This window comes from Bombina bombina, chromosome 2 (genome assembly GCF_027579735.1).
Source record: "Bombina bombina isolate aBomBom1 chromosome 2, aBomBom1.pri, whole genome shotgun sequence".
In the NCBI taxonomy this organism is placed as follows: Eukaryota; Metazoa; Chordata; class Amphibia; order Anura; family Bombinatoridae; genus Bombina; species Bombina bombina.
In genome coordinates, this window is record NC_069500.1 from 701,054,183 (window position 1) to 701,074,631 (window position 20,449).

Sequence of the window (20,449 nt, forward strand, 5' to 3'; positions counted from 1 at the left end):
GAAAATGCAAGAATGTAAGTTTAGATGCCGGCCCATTTTTGGTAAACAAACTGGGTTGTTCTTGCTGATTGGTGGATACATTTACCCACCAATAAACAAGTGCTTTCCATGGTACTGAACCAAAAAAAATTGCTAAGATGCCTTCTTTTTCAAATAAAGGAAGCAAGAAAACAAAGAAAAAATGATAATAGGTGTAAATTAGAAAGTGTATTTCTCAATCCTCAAGTCTGCTGTGAAAACAGAATACTGAAGCTCCACTAAGGGCTACCTTCTTGAGTCTCATGGCTTTGTTCCATACTGGAAAACAAAGTGTTTTAGTATGTAATTCTTGATTATGCAATTTTACTGCATGTGGTCCTTTTCCTCCACTGTCCAATGCACAATGGGTAGTAAGCAGAGAAAAATAACCACATAAACATAAAACATATCAGGATATGCCTGTATGTTTGCCATCTAGTGTTTAATTTGCGTTTTACTGTGTGTAACAAACACAATGAACAGAATTTATATTCTGATTGGTATTATATAATTAGCATGGAACTTAAAGTGACACTCAAGTCAAAATTAGACTTTAATGATTGAGATAGAGCAGCAATTTTAAACAACTCTCCAATTTACTTCCATTAACAAAATGTGAAAACTCTTTATATTTACACTTTATAAGTTGCCAGCTCCTACTGAGCATGTGCAAGTACTCACAGAATAAACATGTATGCATTTGTGATTGGCTGAAGGTTGTCATTTGATACAGGAGGAGTGGAAATGAACATAACTTTGAAATTTGTCAGAAAAAAAAAACAGAATTTATGCTTACCTGATAAATTTCTTTCTCTTGTGATGTATCGAGTCCACGGATTCATCCATACTTGTGGGATATTCTCCTTCCTAACAGGAAGTGGCAAAGAGCACCCACAGCAGAGCTGTCTATATAGCTCCTCCCTTAGCTCCACCCCCCAGTCATTCGACCGAAGGCTAGGAAGAAAAAGGAGAAACTATAGGGTGCAGAGGTGACTGAAGTATTTAAAAAAAAAATATACTACCTGTCTTAAACAGACAGGGCGGGCCGTGGACTCGATATATCACAAGAGAAAGAAATTTATCAGGTAAGCATAAATTCTGTTTTCTCTTGTAAGATGTATCGAGTCCACAGATTCATCCATACTTGTGGGATACCAATACCAAAGCTTTAGGACACGGATGAAGGGAGGGACAAGACAAGTACCTTAAACGGAAGGCACCACTACTTGTAGAACCTTTCTCCCAAAAATAGCCTCCGAAGAAGCAAAAGTATCGAATTTGGAAAATTTGGAAAAAGTATGAAGCGAAGACCAAGTCGCCGCCTTACAAATCTGTTCAACAGAAGCCTCATTTTTAAAAGCCCATGTGGAAGCCACTGCTCTAGTAGAATGAGCAGTAATTCTTTCAGGAGGCTGCTGGCCAGCAGTCTCATAAGCCAAACGGATGATGCTTTTCAGCCAAAAAGAAAGAGAGGTAGCCATAGACTTTTGACCTCTCCGCTTACCAGAATAGACAACAAACAATGAAGATGTTTGACGGAAATCTTTGGTTGCTTGTAAGTAGAACTTTGTTGCACAATCTTGATGTGGTTCGTGCTTTAGACGTTCCTTCTTTGAAGAAGGATTAGGACACAGAGAAGGAACAACAATTTCCTGATTGATATTCCTATTAGAAACAACCTTAGGAAGGAATCCAGGTTTGGTACGTAAAACCACCTTATCTGCATGGAAAACAAGATAAGATGAGTCACACTGTAAAGCAAATAACTCAGAAACTCTTCAAGCCGAAGAGATAGCTACTAAAAACAGAACTTTCCAAGATAGAAGCTTAATATCTATGGAATGCATAGGTTCAAACGGAACCCCTTGAAGAACTCTAAGGACTAAGTTTAGGCTCCATGGCGGAGCAACAGGTTTGAATACAGGCTTGATTCTGACTAATGCCTGACTAAACACTTGAACGTCTGGGACATCTGCCAGATGCTTGTGTAAAAGAATAGACAATGCAGAAATCTGTCCTTTTAAGGAGCTAGCTGATAATCCCTTCTCCAATCCTTCTTGGAGAAAAGACAATATTCTCGGAATCCTTATCTTACTCCATGAGTAACCCTTGGATTCACAACAATAAAAATATTTGCGCCAAATCTTATGATAGATTTTCCTGGTGACAGGCTTTCTAGCTTGAATCAGGGTATCAATGACCGACTCAGAGAAACCACGCTTTGATAAAATCAGGCGTTCAATCTCCAAGCAGTCAGACGCAGAGCAATTAGATTTGGACGCTTGAAAGGACCTTGGATTAGAAGGTCCTGCCTCATTGGCAGTGTCCACGGTGGGACCGATGACATGTCCACTAGGTCTGCATACCAAGTCCTGCATGGCCACGCAGGTGCTATCAGAATCACCAAAGCTCTCTCCTGCTTGATTCTGGCAACCAGACATGGGAGGAGAGGAAACGGTGGAAATACATAGGCCAGATTGAAGGACCAGGGCACTGCTAGAGCATCTATCAGTACCGCCTGGGGATCCCGGGACCTGGACCCATAACAAGGAAGTTTGGCGTTCTGCCGGGACGCCATCAGATCCAATTCTGGTGTGCCCCATAGCCGAGTCAGCTGGGCAAATACCTCCAGATGGAGCTCCCACTCCCCCGGATGAAAAGTTTGACTTAGGAAATCCGCCTCCCAGATCTCTACCCCTGGGATATAGATTGCTGAGAGATGGTAAGAGTGATCCTCTGCCCATCGGATTATTTTGGTTACCTCCATCATCGCTAGCTAACTGCGGAAACACATTCCCTGAGGAAACACATTCCCTGAGACAGGTGGTCCTGAGACAACCACCAGAGAAGAGAGTCTCTGGTCTCCTGGTCCAGATGCAGTTGAGGAGATAAATCTGCTTAATTCCCATTCCACTGTTTGAGCATGCATAGTTGCATTGGTCTGAGGTGTAGGCGGGCAAAAGGAACTATGTCCATTGCCGCTACCATGAGTCCGATTACCTCCATATACTGAGCCACTGATGGCCGAGGAATGGAATGAAGAGCTCGGCAAGTGGTTAAGAGTTTTGATTTTCTGACCTCCGTCAGAAATATTTTCATTTCTACCGAGTCTATCAGAATGCCTAGGAAGGAAACTCTTCTGAGAGGGAAGAGAGAACTCTTTTTTATGATCACCTTCCACCCGTGAGATCTCAGAAAAACCAACACGATGTCCGTGTGAGACTAGGCTAGCTGGAAATTCGACGCCTGAATTAAGATGCCGTCTAGATAAGGCGCCACTGCTATGCCCCGCGGTCTTAGAACCGCCAAAAGGGACCCTAGCACCTTTGTGAAAATTCTGGGAGCCTTGGCCAACCCGAAGGGAAGGGCCACGAACTGGTAATGCCTGTCCAGAAAGGCGAATCTTAGGAATTGATGATGATCTCTGTGAATAGGGATGTGTAGATACGCATCCTTTAAGTCCACAGTAGTCATATATTGACCCTCCTGGATCAACGGTAGAATAGTCAGAATAGTCTCCATCTTGAATGATGGTAGTCTGAGGAACTTGTTTAGAATTTTGAGATCCAAGATTGGTCTGAAAGTTCCCTCTTTTTTGGGAACCACAAACAGGTTTGAGTAAAACCCTAGCCCTTGTTCCGCTTTTGGAACTGGGCGGATCACTCCCATGGTATGTAGGTCTTCTACAGAGCGTAAGAATCCCTCTCTCTTTGTCTGGTTTGCAGACAATTGAGAAATGTGAAATCTCCCCCTTGGGGGGGGAGTCTTTGAAGTCCAGAAGATATCCCTGGGACACAATTTCTAAAGCCCAGGAATCGTGGACATCTCTTGCCCAAGCCTGAGCAAAGAGAGAGAGTCTGCCCCCTACTAGATCCGGTCCCAGATCGGGGGCTACCCCTTCATGCTGTCTTAGAGGCAGCTGTTTACCCTTGTTCCAAGCCTGGTTAGGTCTTCTTTGCAGCAGGGGAAGCTGAAGCGGGACCACCCTTGAAGTTCCGAAAGGAACGAAAATTATTTTGTTTGGTCCTCATTTTAATTGTTTTATCCTGAGGGAGGGCATGGCCTTTCCCTCCAGTGATGTCTGAAATAATCTCTTTCAGTTCAGGCCCGAATAGGGTCTTTCCTTTGAAAGGGATGTTCAAAAGTTTAGATTTTGATGATACATCAGCAGACCAGGACTTAAGCCATAACGCCCTGTGTGCAAAAAAACCTGAGTTCTTTGCCGCTAATTTAGCCAGTTGGAAAGCGGCATCTGTAATTAAAGAATTATCCAACTTAAGGGCCTTGATTCTATCCATAATATCTTCTAATGGAGTCTCTATCTGAAGAGCCTCTTCTAGAGCCTCGAACCAGAAAGCAGCTGCAGTAGGAACAATGAACGCAATAGGTTGAAGAAAAAAACCTTGATGAACAAAAATTTTCTTCAAAAGACCCTCTAATTTTTTATCCATAGAATCTTTGAAAGCACAACTGTCTTCGATAGGTATAGTTGTACGCTTAGCAAGAGTAGAAATAGCTCCCCCAACCTTAGGAACTGTCTGCCACGAGTCCCGCATGGTGTCAGATATGGGAAACATTTTCTTAAAAACAGGAGGGGGAGTGAACGGAATACCTGGTTTATCCCACTCCTTAGTAAAAATATTCACAATCCTCTTAGGGACTGGAAAAACAGCAGTGTAAACGGGAACCTCAAAGTATTTGTCCATTTTACACAATTTCTCTGGAACCACTATAGGGTCACAATCATCTAGAGTCGCTAATACCTCCCTGAGCAATAAGCGGAGGTGTTCAAGCTTAAATTTAAAGGCCGTCATATCAGAATCTGTCTGAGGGAGCGTCTTTCCTGAATCAGAAATTTCTCCCTCAGATAACAAATCCCTTACCCCTACTTCAGAACATTGTGAGGGTATATCGGATACGGCTACTAAAGCATCAGACGGCTCAGCATTTGTTCTTAACCCAGAGCTGTCACACTTCCTTGTAAACCAGGCAGTTTAGAGAAAACCTCTGTAAGGGTTTTATTCATAACTGTGGCCATGTCTTGTAAAGTAAATGAATTTGACGCACTAGAGGTACTTGGCGTCACTTGTGCGGGCGTTACTGGTTGTGACACTTGGGGAGAGCTAGATGTCAAACACTCATTTCCTTCTGTCTAAGAATCATCTATTGCTATATTTTTAAGTGCTAAAAAATGCTCTTTATAATTTAGACATATCAGTGCAAGTGGGACACATTCTAAGAGGGGGTTCCACAATGGCTTCTATACACATTGAACAAGGATTTTTCTTGATGTCAGACATGTTAAACAGGCTAGTAATGAAACAAGCAAGCTTGGAAAACACTTTAATCAAAGCAAATAATACTTAGAAAAAAACGGTACTGTGCCTTTAAGAGAAAAAAAGATGTACAAACTCTGCAAAACAGTGTAAAAAAAGCAGTAAACTTTATGATGCTACTGTAAAAATTTCGTAAAGCCTTAGTAAGATTGCACAGCTAGACAAACGATTAACCCCTTAATGTAAAAACCGGATTGACAAAACGTCAAAAAACGGTAAAAAAACGTTCAGCACCTTGCCACAGTGGTGCCTACCTGCCCTTTAGGAAAGATTTGTGGGGGGAAAAACTTCTTTTAAGCCCTCAAACACAGCAGGACCCTCTGGAGAAGCAGCTGAATGTCTCTGAGTAAAAGAAACTGCGCAACTGAGGCGCGAAAATAGGCCCCTCCCACCTCACTCGATGTTATGGGGCCTAAAAGAAACACACCAGAGTGTTTCTAAACTATCCATGTGGGTTAATAACCTTTAAATAAGCCACAATGACCCCTTAAAGTCCCTCAAAAAACTTATGTTTGCAATAAAAAAACGTTTTTTTTCTAACAGTGTCACCAGTAACCAATGAGCCCTTTATGCAAGCTGGGATTCCTACTAAGTGTCTGAATACAGCTTACCCTTCCCTCATGGGGATATTGCCAGCCTTTTCTAGAATTATCACAGTCTGTCTAGAAACAATTGACTGAACATACCTCAATGCAGCTTAGCATTCAAACCGTTCCCCCAACTGAAGTTTTCCTGTACTCTTCAGCCCTTGTGAGAACAGCAGTGGATCTTAGTTACAAAGTGCTAAGATCATCATCCTCCTTGCAGAAATCTTCATCCCTTTTCTGACAGAGAGTAAATACTACACACCGGTACCATTTAAAATAACAAACTTTTGCTTGAGAAAATAAAAACTAACATTTTTGTCACCACACTCACTTTACCCTTCCTAGCAGTTAAGCAGGCAAAGAGAATGACTGGGGGGTGGAGCTAATGGAGGAGCTATATAGACAGCTCTGCTGTGGGTGCTCTCTTTGACACTTCCTGTTAGGAAGGAGAATATACCACAAGTATGGATGAATCCGTGGACTCGATACATCTTACAAGAGAAATATACTTATTTGAAGTTCAAACTATGGGGTAGATTTATCAAATGTCGAGCGGACATGATCCTCTGTAGTCAATCATGTCCGCCCAACATCGACAAATGCCGACAGCATACACTGTCGACATTTATCATTGCACAAGCATTTCTGGTGAAATGCTTGTGCAATGCCGCCCCCTGCACATTCACGCCCAATCGGCTGATAGCAGAGGGTGTCAATCATCCTGATCGACCGCTGCTTCTTAAGTTTCAGATGGACCTGAAAGTTTGGGGTAGATTGCTGCATCCTCTGCTTGATAAATCTACCCCTAAGTGCTATTGTATTGTCTTTTTATAGTGCATTTGTTGATTATGCAAATCTACTGCATTTACTGGTCAGTGTGTACCTACCATGTGAACAGAGAGGCATTAGAATGAATACAGATTCAGTTACATACATACCTGGTGAAACTGCATAGACTTCAAGATCCTTGACTCCTTCGTTTTTCAGCAGTTCCTCGTCTATAATAAAGTTACCAGTGAAATCTTTTGCTTTGGTCAGAATGGAGTATGCTGCGTCAGCCATGATGTCAGCTGTTCTGCACTGTTTTTGCACTTCAGACCCACCCAACATATCCATAGCAGCGGTATGTATTGCTATTAACACATCAATAAAAGCAGAGAAAAAAAGTTAGACTACAAAAGCACAACTAAAGCACTGTTCAACACATTACCTACAACTTGAGATGAAATCATATTAGCCAGGGGTTAACCACATAGGAATACAGGTTCTATTGGCTACTCATTTACTTATACTTCAATAAATGCTCTTTTTTTCTGGCTGAGGAGAGAGAGTCTGTGGTGAAGTGTAGAAAGAAAATGCTGTGTGTTATAGACAAGCAATATTGTAATAATAATATGCTCTGTGTGTTATAGACAAGCAATATTGTAATAATAATAATATGCTGTGTGTGTTATAGATAAGCAATATTGTAATAATAATATGCTGTGTGTGTTATAGATAAGCAATATTGTAATAATAATATGCTGTGTGTGTTATAGACAAGCAATATTGTAATAATAATAATAATATGCTGTGTGTGTTATAGACAAGCAATATTGTAATAATAATAATAATAATAATAATATGCTGTGTGTGTTATAGATAAGCAATATTGTAATAATAATATGATCTGTGTGTTATAGACAAGCAATATTGTAATAATAATATGATCTGTGTGTTATAGACAAGCAATATTGTAATAATAATATGATCTGTGTGTTATAGACAAGCAATATTGCAATATCTATGTTTTATCCTCTGTAACAGGGTTAAACACATAATTAAGAGTCAGCTGCAGAGCAGCAATGCAATACTAAAGTACCTAGCTTAACAACATCAGGTGAGCCAATCACAAGAGGCACATGGACATAGCCACCAATCATCAGCTAGCTTCCAGTAGTACACTGTTGCTCCTGAGCCTACCTAGGTATACTTTTCATCAAACTATAGAGAGAAAAAAAGTACATTTGATAATAAAATTAACTTCAAATGTCTGTTAAAATTGCATGTTCTATCTAAAGCATGAAGGTTTAATTTGGTCTTTTGTGTCCCTTTAAGAAACAGAGCCAAGAAGACTCTTTACAGTCTACACTTGACTTTCCCATATTGCAGAACTGTAAGAATGGTAAAACCAACACATTTAAAGGGACAGACAAGTCCAAACTAAAATTTCATGATTCAAATAGGGAATGTAATTATAAACTACTTTCCAATTTACTTTTATCACCAATTTTGCTTTGTTCTCTTGGTATGCTTAGTTGAAAGCTAAACCTAGGTTGGCTCATATGCTAAGTTCTTAGACCTTGAAGGCAGCCTCTAATCTGAATGCATTTTTACAGTTTTTCACTACCAGAGGACGTTAGTTCATGTGTGTCATATAGTTAATATTGAACTCACGCACGTGAAGTTACCTAGGAGTGAGCACTGATTGGCTAAAATGCAAATCTGTCAAAATAACAAATAACAAATTATGCTTATTTGATAATTTTCTTTTCTTCAGATGGAAAGAGTCCACAGCTGCATTCATTACTTTTGGGAATTAAGAAACTGGCCACCAGGAGGAGGCAAAAACACCCCAGCCAAAGGCTTAAATACTCCTCCCACTTCCCTCCTCCCCCAGTCATTCTGCCGAGGAACAAGGAACAGTAGAAGAAATACCAGGGTGAAAAGGTGCCAGAAGAATGAAAAATAGACGCCACACAGAAAAATACGGGTAGGGAGCTGTGGACTCTTTCCATCTGAAGAAAAGAAAAATTATCATCAGGTAAGCATAATTTATGTTTTTCTTCATAAAGGGAAAGAGTCCACAGCTGCATTCATTACTTTTGGGAAAACAATACCTAAGCTATAGAGGACACTGAATGCAAAAACGGGTGGGTACAATAGGCGGCCCATTCTGAGGGCACCAGGCCTGAAACCACAACCCAAACAAACCCTGCTTAGTTGGAGCCGGGCAAAAAAACTAGAAGGAAAAGGCCCCAAGGACACTGACCCGCAGATGGTCCCAAAGCCTAACTACAGACCGCAAGCAGACTCACTGAGCCAACACTCCTCCAGGAGAACCGTTGCCCAGTAGTCGGTCCCCCTTACTAGTACAGTACCAAAATCCCCAAGAGGGAGAGAACAAGGGTAAGCCAAAGGGACACCCAAAGAAATAGCAAAATCCATAAAGGAAAGCCCCCAAGGAGCAATCGGGCATCATCAAGGAGAAGAACATCTCCCAAACATTGTGCAATAGCGTAAAAAAAAAGACAGCTGAGGACCAAGTCCTCAGACCATCAGAACTCAGCGACTGAGCAAACAGAATAACAAGTAGTAAACTCAGAGAAAAAAACATCTGAGTCTAGTAATACGCTGCCATCCGTAGGAAAACACGGAGAAACACTCCATAAGGAAGAAGCAGCCACACTAAATCCAAGGATTAGATTGCCCAACCTCCAAGACAGAGGAAACTCTACAGGCAATCCAGGCCACCAAGCCTACTCTCTCAGAGGGAGAGGCGCCCAGCACCTCTAAAAAGAAGGTCCACTGTAACCCCCAAGACCTGAGGATGACCAACAGATCTCAGATCCTACACCTAGCCGGACCAGCCCAAGCAACGGCAGGTCTGAAAGCGCGGGAACCGAAAGGAACACCAAGACCGCCCCCCAAAAGGGCGGAAGAATGGACACAGCCACTTCAACCTAAAAACAATTGAGTAAACGTTAGACCTGAGAAGATCTAGCAAAGCCACCCGACTAAGTCTCAATGCCAGATGGATAGGAACAACTCAAAGAGCAGACCAATTCCCGAACCAGATAAACATCTGTTCCAACCTCCCAAACACAGGAGAGGCCCCTAAAAAGGAACCACACCTCCGTAAAGAGGACAGGGAGCCCCCTGAAGAGGAGAGCATCGCTAAACACCTGCCCATAAAACAGGCAGACGTAGGAAGAACCGAGAGGACAGAAGGCCACATCACTGACGAACACGGAAGAACCCCTTAAAACACCATTGTGCTAGCACACACACCAGGTGCAAAGTGACAGCTGAGCAACCACAAACCTTATGTTTGCTAGGCAGGAAAGCCCTCAGTTAACTGTCCCAAGGGAAACAAATTGTCCGTCACAAGATAAGCCCCAAGGAGCTCCGGCTCACAGAATATCTGGCCATGTTGTAAAACAGAACAGCCAGAACAAGGGCTAAGCCCAAATACCCCCGGAAACTGGTACCCCCCTCCCCCAGGCCAGTCCTAGGATCATAAGGTCCAGTAACATCCCACAGTGGGATCCACAAAGGGAAAACGGCGAGTAACACCCTCGACAACCGGAAGTTCAGGACAAGAAGCCCGGATCCCACAAATGTTTAGATCAAACAAACTTCCGGGAACATAAATCCCTTGTCTGATATAAAAAAAACAGACCCCCCCAAGGAAAAAAATCCAGGATAACCCGGATAACCCGGATAACAAGAGCATGAAGCCCTAGCAAGTCCCAATCCCTTGAAGGAGCCCAACACTCCAAAGAGCTAGGGCCATAAAAGGTCACTAGAGTTAACAGACATCAAAGCAACAGTAACAATTGTGTTGGAAGAGCGGCTAATCACCTTAAGGGACACAGGGCTGGCCATGTTATCCACCTCGAAAAGAAGAAAGGCTGAATAGACCTCGCCGGGAATTGAACTAGCAACCCTCTGATTGCTATGGTACAGAAAAGCCAGAGAGCATTAGTATGCTGAGCTAGTTATCCGACTAGCCACGAGCTCCAGACACAAGGAGAACAGTGAAGACAAGTCACCTGAAACAAGCAACATCAACCCTCCACATCACCTCAGATACGAGTTAGAGGACCAAAAACCATGGGTCTTTATGCCATCTGGATGACAATACCCAAAAAAAGTGGAAAAACCACTAGGACCTCCTCTGTCCCAAGAAAGAAATGCAGTACATTCCCAACACCAGGAAAAGGCCTCCTAACCGGAGCCCAACAAAAGGCCTCACCTTTTGATGTTCCGAAAAAGGAACAACCAATTCCTGAAGGGAATGCAAGTCTCCCAAGGAAGACGACCTATCCACAAGGAGAAACGGATAAAATCCAAGAGGTCTCAAAGAGGAGGAACCACTAAAGGAAAAAGTCCAAAAATACAATTTCCTAAAGCAACACCACCCCGACCGGCGGAAAAAGGAGGCGTTAAACCCTCTAATCTTCCCACCACGTGGAAGGAATACTCTAGGTTCTGAGGGTATCGGAAGCGACAGAGTGACGCAGCAAAATTTAGTGACCGAGTCACCAGAGCGACGGCTATTTAGGAATGAGCCGCACGGACCGGCAAGTCCTCTTGAGAATGCTTAGCTGAAACTTGTAAAACAAATAACAAGAAAACTAATAGCACTATGGACCCGTGTCTGACTAAGCCGCAAGACAGAAGATCTGAACCAAATCAGGACCAGCCTGCAACAAGGGTCATGACTGCCAAGCTAACAAAATCCTCAGAAAGAAGAAAACAGACAAACATGGGACTAACGTGTCCCGAACAACTTCCATAGAGGCAAATTGATCCCAGATATATTTAAGTTTCTGCAGGAAACCTAGTATGAAAAGGAAAATAAAATTCATCCTAACCGGAATAAATAAAATAACAGGCAACCCGAGGGTTAATGGCCAAAAAGAACAGAAGGTCCGCAAGACCAGCCTAACGGAAACTCTATTTTTCCAACAAAACTGGGAAAGATCTCCATAACAAGACTGAAGATTACTTCATCCCCCCCATGTCAAACAAGGTGCGCCATTCGACGGAGGAGACTGATGAGTCCCATACCCAAGAAGGATAGGGTCCCCAAGCAGCTCAAAAACGTGTCCAAGTAAATAACTAAGGCGAGCCCACCTGTAACGGAAGGCACAACACTCAGGAAAAGTTACACTCGCAGGGAACTGTACATGCCCTGCAGAGGTCGAAAGACCTGGGACAATCGGGCACAAGCACAATTGCGAATAAACATCTGGACTTTGCAGACGAGCAAGCGCCAAAAGTATGTAAAAGCTAAAACGTGCCACAACCTTCGGGGGGGGGGGGAACAATCCACCCTCCGAGGAGGAAAACACATAACTTGGGTTACCCGCATGTGTAGTAGAAAAAAGCGGTAGGGAACTTGCCTCCCGGAGGACAGGGCCCCCCCAGGCGGATGGCTCAGCAGTCTCTTGAATCCCCGAACCCGAGGAACAAGGCGCTCTATGACGTCCTAAAGAACATAACTGACTAACCTGAGTCAATGGGGCCAATTTGTATTCTTCACAGGACGAAGAATCTGAATCAGGATGTTGACCAATCTCAACATCAGCATCCTCCATAACTGGATCAAGGATACCCAAAAATGGGTGGATATATATATATATATATATATATAGATATATATATATATATATATATATATATATATATATATATATATATAATTGAATGGCACCTGACACCCACAATGGCTGGGGTACTCGCCACCTCCTATGTACCAGACACTAACAGGCCAAAATTTTCTGTCGCCACACAGTCAAGAATGCGGAAATGGAAGGCCAGAACGTAAACACGCCAGGTCACAAGGTGAACCATACAGTCCAACAAAAACACAATTTATGCTTACCTGATAAATGTATTTCTCTTTGGTGTATCCAGTCCACGGATCATCCATTACTTGTGGGATATTCTCATTCCCAACAGGAAGTTGCAAGAGGACACCCACAGCAGAGCTGTAATATAGCTCCTCCCCTAACTGTCATAGCCAGTCATTTGACCGAAAACAAGCCGAGAAAGGAGGAACCATAGGGTGCAGTGGTTACTGTAGTTTAAATTTAAAAATGACCTGCCTTAAAATGACAGGGCGGGCCGTGGACTGGATACACCACAAGAGAAATAAATTTATCAGGTAAGCATAAATTGTGTTTTCTCTTGTAACGTGTATCCAGTCCATGGATCATCCATTACTTGTGGGATACCAATACCAAAGCTAAAGTACACGGATGAAGGGAGGGACAAGGCAGGAACCACTGCCCGTAAAACCTTTCTCCCAAATATAGCCTCCGAAGAAGCAAAAGTATCAAATTTGTAAAATTTTGAAAAAATATGAAGCGAAGACCAAGTCGTCGCCTTGCAAATCTGATCAAAAGAAGCCTAATTTTTAAAGGCCCAAGTGGAAGCCACAGCTCTAGTGGAATGAGCTGTAATCCTTTCAGGAGGTTGCTGTCCAGCAGTCTCATAGGCTAAGCGGATTAAGCTTCTTAGTCAAAAGAAAAAGAGGTTGCCGAAGCCTTTTGACCTCTCCTCTGTCCAGAGTAGACAACAAACAAAGCAGATGTTTGACGAAAATCTTTAGTAGCTTGTAACTAAAACTTTAAAGCACGGACCACGTCCAAATTGTGTAACACAAGGATGGAATAACAATCTCTTGATTGATATTCTTGTTAGATACCACCTTAGGTAAGAACCCAGGTTTGGTACGCAGGACTACCTTATCCGTATGAAAAATCAGATAAGGAGAATCACATTGTAAGGCAGATAGCTCAGAGACTCCACGAGTCGAGGAAATAGCTACCAAAAAAAAAGAACTTTCCAAGATAAAAGCTTGATATCTATGGAATGAAGAGGTTCAAATGGAACTCCTTGAAGAACCAAGTTTAAGCTTCATGGTGGAGCAACAGGTTTAAACACAGGCTTGATTCTAACTAAAGCCTGACAAAATGCCTGAACGTCTGGAACATATGCCAGACGCTCAACTAGCTGACAATCCTTTTTCCAAACCTTCTTGGAGAAAAGATAATATCCTAGCAATCCTGACCTTACTCCATGAGTAACCCTTGGATTCACACCAATAAAGATATCTACACCATACCTTATGGTAAATTTTCCTGGTGACAGGCTTTTGTGCCTGTCTTAAGGTATCAATAACTGACTGGGAGAAGCCACGCTTTGATAAAATCAAGCGTTCAATCTCCATGCAGTCAGCCTCAGAGAAATTAGATTTGGATGGTTGAAAGGACCCTGAAGTAGAAGGTCCTGTTTCAGAGGCAGAGACCATGGTGGAAAGGATGACATGTCCACTAGATCTGCATACCAGGTCCTGCGTGGCCACGCAGGTGCTATCAGAATCACCGATGCTCTCTCCTACTTGATCTTGGCAATCAGTCGAGGGAGAAGAGGAAATGGTGGAAACACATAAGCCAGGTTGAAAGACCAGGGCGCTGCTAGAGCATCTATCAGTGTCACCTTGGGATCCCTGGACCTGGATCCGTAACACGGAAGCTTGGCGTTCTGGCGAGATGCCATGAGATCCAGTTCTGGTTTGCCCCAACGATGAATCAGTTGTGCAAATGCCTCCGGATGGAGTTCCCACTCTCCCGGATGAAAAGTCTGACGACTTAGAAAATCCGCCTCCCAGTGCTCTACACCTGGGATATGGATAGCTGATAGGTGACAAGAGTGAATCTCTGCCGAGCGAATTATTTTTGAAACTTCTAACATCTCTAGGGAACTTCTCGTTCCCCCTTGATGGTTGATGTAAGCTACAGTCGTGATGCTGTCCGACTGAAATCTGATGTACCTCAGAGTTGCTAACTGAGGCCAAGCCTGAAGAGCCTTGAATATCGCTCTTAGTTCCAGAATATTTAATGTAAGGAGAGACTCCTCCTGAGTCCACGATCCTTGAGCCTTCAGGGAGTTCCAGACTGCACCCCAACCTAGAAGGCTGGCATCTGTCGTAACAATTGTCCAATCTGGCCTGCGAAAGGTCATACCTTTGGACAGATGGACCCGAGATAGCCACCATAGAAGAGAATCCCTGGTCTCTTGGTCCAGATTCAGTTGAGGGGACAAATCTGTGTAATCCCCGCTCCACTGACTGAGCATGCATAGTTGCAGCGGTCTGAGATGAAAGCGTGCAAACAGCACTGTCCATTGCCGCTACCATTAAGCCGATTACTTCCATACACTGAACCACCGAAGGGCGCGGAATGGAATGAAGAACCCGGCAGGAATTTAGAAGCTTTGATAACCTGGACTCCGTCAGGTGAATTTTCATTTCTACAGAATCTATCAGAGTCCTTAGAAAGGAAACTCTTGTGAGTGGGGATAGAGAACTCTTTTCCTCGTTCACTTTCCACCCATGCAACCACAGAAATGCCAGTACTACGTCCGTATGAGACTTGGCAATTTGGAAGTTTGACGCCTGTATCAGGATGTCGTCTAAATAAGGGGCTACTGCTATGCCCCGCGGCCTTAGGACCGCCATAAGTGACCCTAGAACCTTTGTAAAGATTCTTGGGGCTGTAGCTAATCCCAAGGGAAGAGCTACAACTGGTAATGCCTGTCTTAAAAGGCAAACCTGAGAAACTGATGATGATCTTTGTGTATCGGAATGTGAAGATAAGCATCCTTTAGATCCACTGTAGTCATATATTGACCCTCCTGGATCAGTGGTAGGATGGTACGAATAGTTTCCATCTTGAACGACGGAACTTTGAGGAATTTGTTTAAGATCTTTAGATCCAAAATTGGTCTGAAGGTTCCCTCTTTTTTGGGAACCACAAACAGATTTGAGTAAAAACCCTGTCCCTGTTCCTCCTTTGGAACTGGATGGATCACTCCCATAACTAGGAGGACTCGTACACAGTGTAAGAATGCCTCCCTCTTTATCTGGTGTGCAGATAATTGTGAAAGGTGAAATCTCCCTTTTGGCGGGCAAGCTTTGAAGTCCAGAAGATATCCCTGGGATATAATTTCCAACGCCCAGGGATCCTGAACATCTCTTGCCCACGCCTGGGCAAAGAGTGAAAGTCTGCCCCCTACTAGATCCGTTCCCGGATAGGGGGCCGTTCCTTCATGCTGTCTTAGAGGCAGCAGCAGGCTTTTTTACCTGCTTACCTTTTTTCCATGTCAGGTTTGGTCTCCAGACCATATTGGATTGAGCAAAAGTTCCCTCTTGTTTATTATTAGAGGAAGTTGATGCCGCACCTGCCTTGAAGTTTTGAAAGGCACGAAAATTAGACTGTTTGGCCCTAGATTTGGACCTGTCCTGAGGAAGGGCATGACCTTTTCCTCCAGTGATATCAGCAATAATCTCCTTCAACCAGGCCCAAATAGGGTCTGCCCCTTGAAGGGAATGTTAAGTAGCTTAGATTTTGAAGTCACGTCAGCTGACCATGATCTAAGCCATAGCGCTCTGCGCACCTGTATAGCAAAACCAGAATTCTTAGCCGTTAGTTTAGTGAAATGAACAATGGCATCAGAATAAAAGAATTGGCTAGCTTAAGTGCTCTAAGTTTTCCAAGTATGTCATCCAATGGAGTCGCTACCTGTAAAGCCTCTTCCAGAGACTCAAACCAGTATGCCGCAGCAGCAGTGACAGGGGCAATGCATGCAAGGGGCTGTAGGATAAAACCTTGTTGAATAAATATTTTCTTAAGGTAACCTCTAATTTTTTATCCATTGGATCTAAAAAAAAGAAAAAAACACAACTGTCCTCGACAGGGATAGTAGTACGCTTTACTAGAGTAGAAACTGCTCCCTCCACCTTAGGGACTGTCTGCCATAAGTCCCATGTGGTGGCGTCTATTGGAAATATTTTTCTAAAAATAGGAGGGGAAGAGAACGGCACACCTGGTCTATCCCATTCCTTATTAATAATTTCTGAAAACCTTTTAGGTATTTGGAAAAAAAACAGTACACACCGGCACTGCAAAGTATTTATCCAGTCTACACAATTTCTCTGGCACTGCAATGGTATCACAGTCATTCAGAGCAGCTAAAACCTCCCTAAGCAACACGTGGAGGTGTTCAAGCTTAAATTTAAATGTAGAAATATTAGAATCAGGTATCTTTCCTGAGTCATTAACATCACCCACTGACTGAAGCTCTCTTTCCTCAGCTTCTGCATATTGTGAGGCAGTATCAGACATGGTTCTTAAAGCGTCAGTATGCTCTGCATTTTGTCTCACCCCAGAGCTATCTCGCTTACCTCTAAGTTCAGGTAGTCTGGCTAATACCGCTGACAGTGTATTATCCATGACTGCCGCCATGTCTTGTAAAGTAAACGCTATGGGCGCCCTAGATGTACTTGGCGCCATTTGAGCGTGAGTCCCTTAAGCGGGAGTCAAAGGGTCTGACACGTGGGGAAAGTTAGTCGGCATAACTTCCCCCTCGTCAGATTCCTCTGGTGATACATTTTTTAAAGACAGAAAATGATCTTTATTGCATAAAATGAAATCAGTACATTTGGTACACATTCTAAGAGGGGGTTCCACCATGGCTTTTAAACATAATAAACAAGGAGTTTCTTCTATGTCAGACATATTTATACAGAATAGCAATGAGACTAGCAAGCTTGGAAAACACTTCAAATCAAGTTAACAAGCAAATATAAAAAACGGTACTGTGCCTTTAAGAGAAACAAATTTTGTCAGAATTTGAAAAACTGAAAAAATGCAGTAAATCAAACGAAATTTTTACAGTGTGTATAATAGGCTAACAGAGCATTGCACCCACTTGCAAATGGATGATTAACCCCTTAGTTCAAAAAACGGATAAAAAAAAACGAAATAGACGTTTTTTAACAGTCACAACCAACTGCCACAGCAAGCTGTGGCCCTACCTTCCCCAATAAACGACTTTGGAAAGCCTTTGGGCCCTTTAGAGATGTCCTATAGCATTCAGAGGGCCTTTGAGGGAAGCTGGATGTCACAGTTTGTAATTTTAACTGCACCAACTGTAACTTTTATACTACAACAGTGGAAATTGTTTCTAGTCAAAATTTAAGCCAGCCATGTGGAAAAAGCTAGGCCCCAATAAAGTTTTATCACCAAAGCATATATAAAAACTATTAAACATGCCAGCAAACGTTTTATATTGTAAATATCATAAGGGTATTACCCCTGGGAGTAAGCATGATACCAGTCGTTATTAAATCACTGTATTCAGGCTTAACTTACATTAATCCGGTATCAGCAGCATTTTCTAGTGTTTTCAATCTCTAGAAAAAATTATAACTGCACATACCTGATAGCAGAATAAACTGCACGCCATTCTCTCGCTGAAGTTACCTCATCTGTGTAATCCCCTCAGACATATGTGAGAATAGCAATGGATCTTAGTTACAACCTGCTAAGATCATAAAAACCTCAGGCAGATTCTTCTTCTATTTACTGCCTGAGATAAAATAGCACAACTCCGGTACTATTTAAAAATAACAAACTTTTGATTGAAGAAAATAAACTAGCTATATTTAACCACTCTCTCCTACAACGTCCTAGCTTGTTGAGAGTTGCAAGAGAATGACTGGCTATGACAGTTAGGGGAGGAGATATATTACAGCTCTGCTGTGGGTGTCCTCTTGCAACTTCCTGTTGGGAATGAGAATATCCCACAAGTAATGGATGATCCGTGGACTGGATACACCTTACAAGAGAAAAGCATGCCCGTCCGTAAGGTCGCGTCACTTCAACAGGCCGTTATGTTCTATGTCATGAGCCCAGTAAACACTACACATGAGCAGACTGAATCACATAAACATGATTAAAAAAAAACCCTGTTCAATAGCCCCCCTCAGGAGATATTAACCCTTGATTCCAAGACACTTGTGTTGAGTTGTTCAAGCACTTTATGACACGAGTGACTGCAGAGCTTCTCACACACACACACCCTCATTTGGCTTTGCTGATTGGTACCACTAGCTGAAGACATTGGGATTCCGCTCCCTCTGATTGGTGAGACGTACCCACGTGATCAGACTGCGTACATTGCGGTTGAGTCGGTTGGGCGACTAAGAGGTCCCGGCCTGCTGTTTCTGGCACCACGAGTGCCGCTTCCTATGCGAGTTGGAAATTGTCTGATGTGTTTGGTTCTTTCACCTGACGATACTGTTCCATGTGGCGCCTTCTTTACTGTATCTACAGGACCTCCATCTATTATTATAACTGTTGGTTATGCAAAACTGGGGAATGGGTAATAAAGTGATTATGTATCTTTTTAAACAACAAAAATCTGGTGTTGACTGTCCCCTTAATGAAAGGTAATAAAAACTAGATACCCTGCAAAACAGAAGAAGAGGAAGCAACAGCTGTATGAGCTCAGACAGTAACAAGGGTTGTTTCTATTTCAGATAGTACAAATATGTAGGGCTTTATTAATCCAGGGAGGGAATTTAGGAGCCCTTGCAGTGCAGGTTCGTTCCTGCGGTTAGTTCAGAATCAGCAGTTGTTCTTTTACAGAAATACATAAATTAAATAGTGTCTGAAATCTAACCAATCCATATTAAGACCTTTGGGGTAGATGTATTTCGGTATAAGAATGAATTTTAATAATAAATATTTCATCCTGTATTTTAATAACATAAGGTTTTTGATTGTTGGTTTTATCGTCTATTATTGTTTTAAGGTTGTCATCCAAATCCTTATGCATATCATTTTTTAGCTACTATTTATTCAATCTAATAGATATAATACTAATATGGTGAAAGAGTGCTGTATGGAACCTTTTCATTCACATATTTTAATGAGGTTGATTCTATCCTCATCATTTTTATTTTTATTTGGAATGTTAGACTACATCTCCCATAACTATTTGCAATAAGGTAATGATGTCTTTTTGACATTTCCCATAATTCATGAATTCGTTTCCCATTAATACTTGAAGATCTTTAGTGATAATTTTAACAAATCAAGTGTCTCATATATTGTATATATAACTTTATGGCTGTGATTAATTCAATAAATGATCCAGTAGTTACAATTAACTTGAAATGGGGTTGTAAAAATGTTAATGTGATTATGAGCAAACAGGAAGTAACATACCAGGATATTACGTAACATCAGTACCAATTAGTTAGAATACAAGTGGGTGGGCTTTATTATGCAAGCCAGGTTTGAGATCAGTAGATTTCAGTCTTGAAAAAGACCCTAAAAGGGTTGAAAGTGTTGACAAAACTATATGCTTTATGTTCTATTTCAAACTGTAACTCTTTTAAATTTGGTATTTAGGAAAACAACGGGGATCTTTTTAGACCTTTACTGGAACTGTTTGGAGAATACAGGTAGATGTATTCATACTAAAGACTATGGCCTAGATTTGGAGTTCGGCGGTAGCCGTCAAAACCAGCGTTAGAGGCTCCTAACGCTGGTTTTGGGCGCCCGCTGGTATTTGGAGTCAGTGATTAAAGGGTCTAACGCTCACTTTTCAGCCGCGACTTTTCCATACCGCAGATCCCCCTACGCCATTTGCGTATCCTATCTTTTCAATGGGATCTTCCTAACGCCGGTATTTAGAGTCGTTTCTGAAGTGAGCGTTAGAGCTCTAACGACAAAATTCCAGCCGCCTGAAAATAGCAGGAGTTAAGAGCTTTCTGGCTAACGCCGGTTCATAAAGCTCTTAACTACTGTACCCTAAAGTACACTAACACCCATAAACTACCTATGTACCCCTAAACCGAGCTCCCCCCACATTGCCGCCACTCGA

The 20,449-nt window shown here is 42.4% G+C and overlaps 1 protein-coding gene across 2 annotated transcripts in view; it reads right to left on the bottom strand.

The window, feature by feature from the left end:
- The window catches only part of HSDL2 (hydroxysteroid dehydrogenase like 2), a 223,188-nt gene that overhangs the window by 73,442 nt on the left and 129,297 nt on the right, over positions 1-20,449 (bottom strand). For both annotated transcript variants that reach the window (XM_053702684.1, XM_053702685.1), the window contains exon 8: positions 6,880-7,074. In XM_053702684.1, coding sequence (XP_053558659.1) covers positions 6,880-7,074 — 195 coding nt within the window. The remainder of the gene's footprint in view (positions 1-6,879; positions 7,075-20,449) is intronic.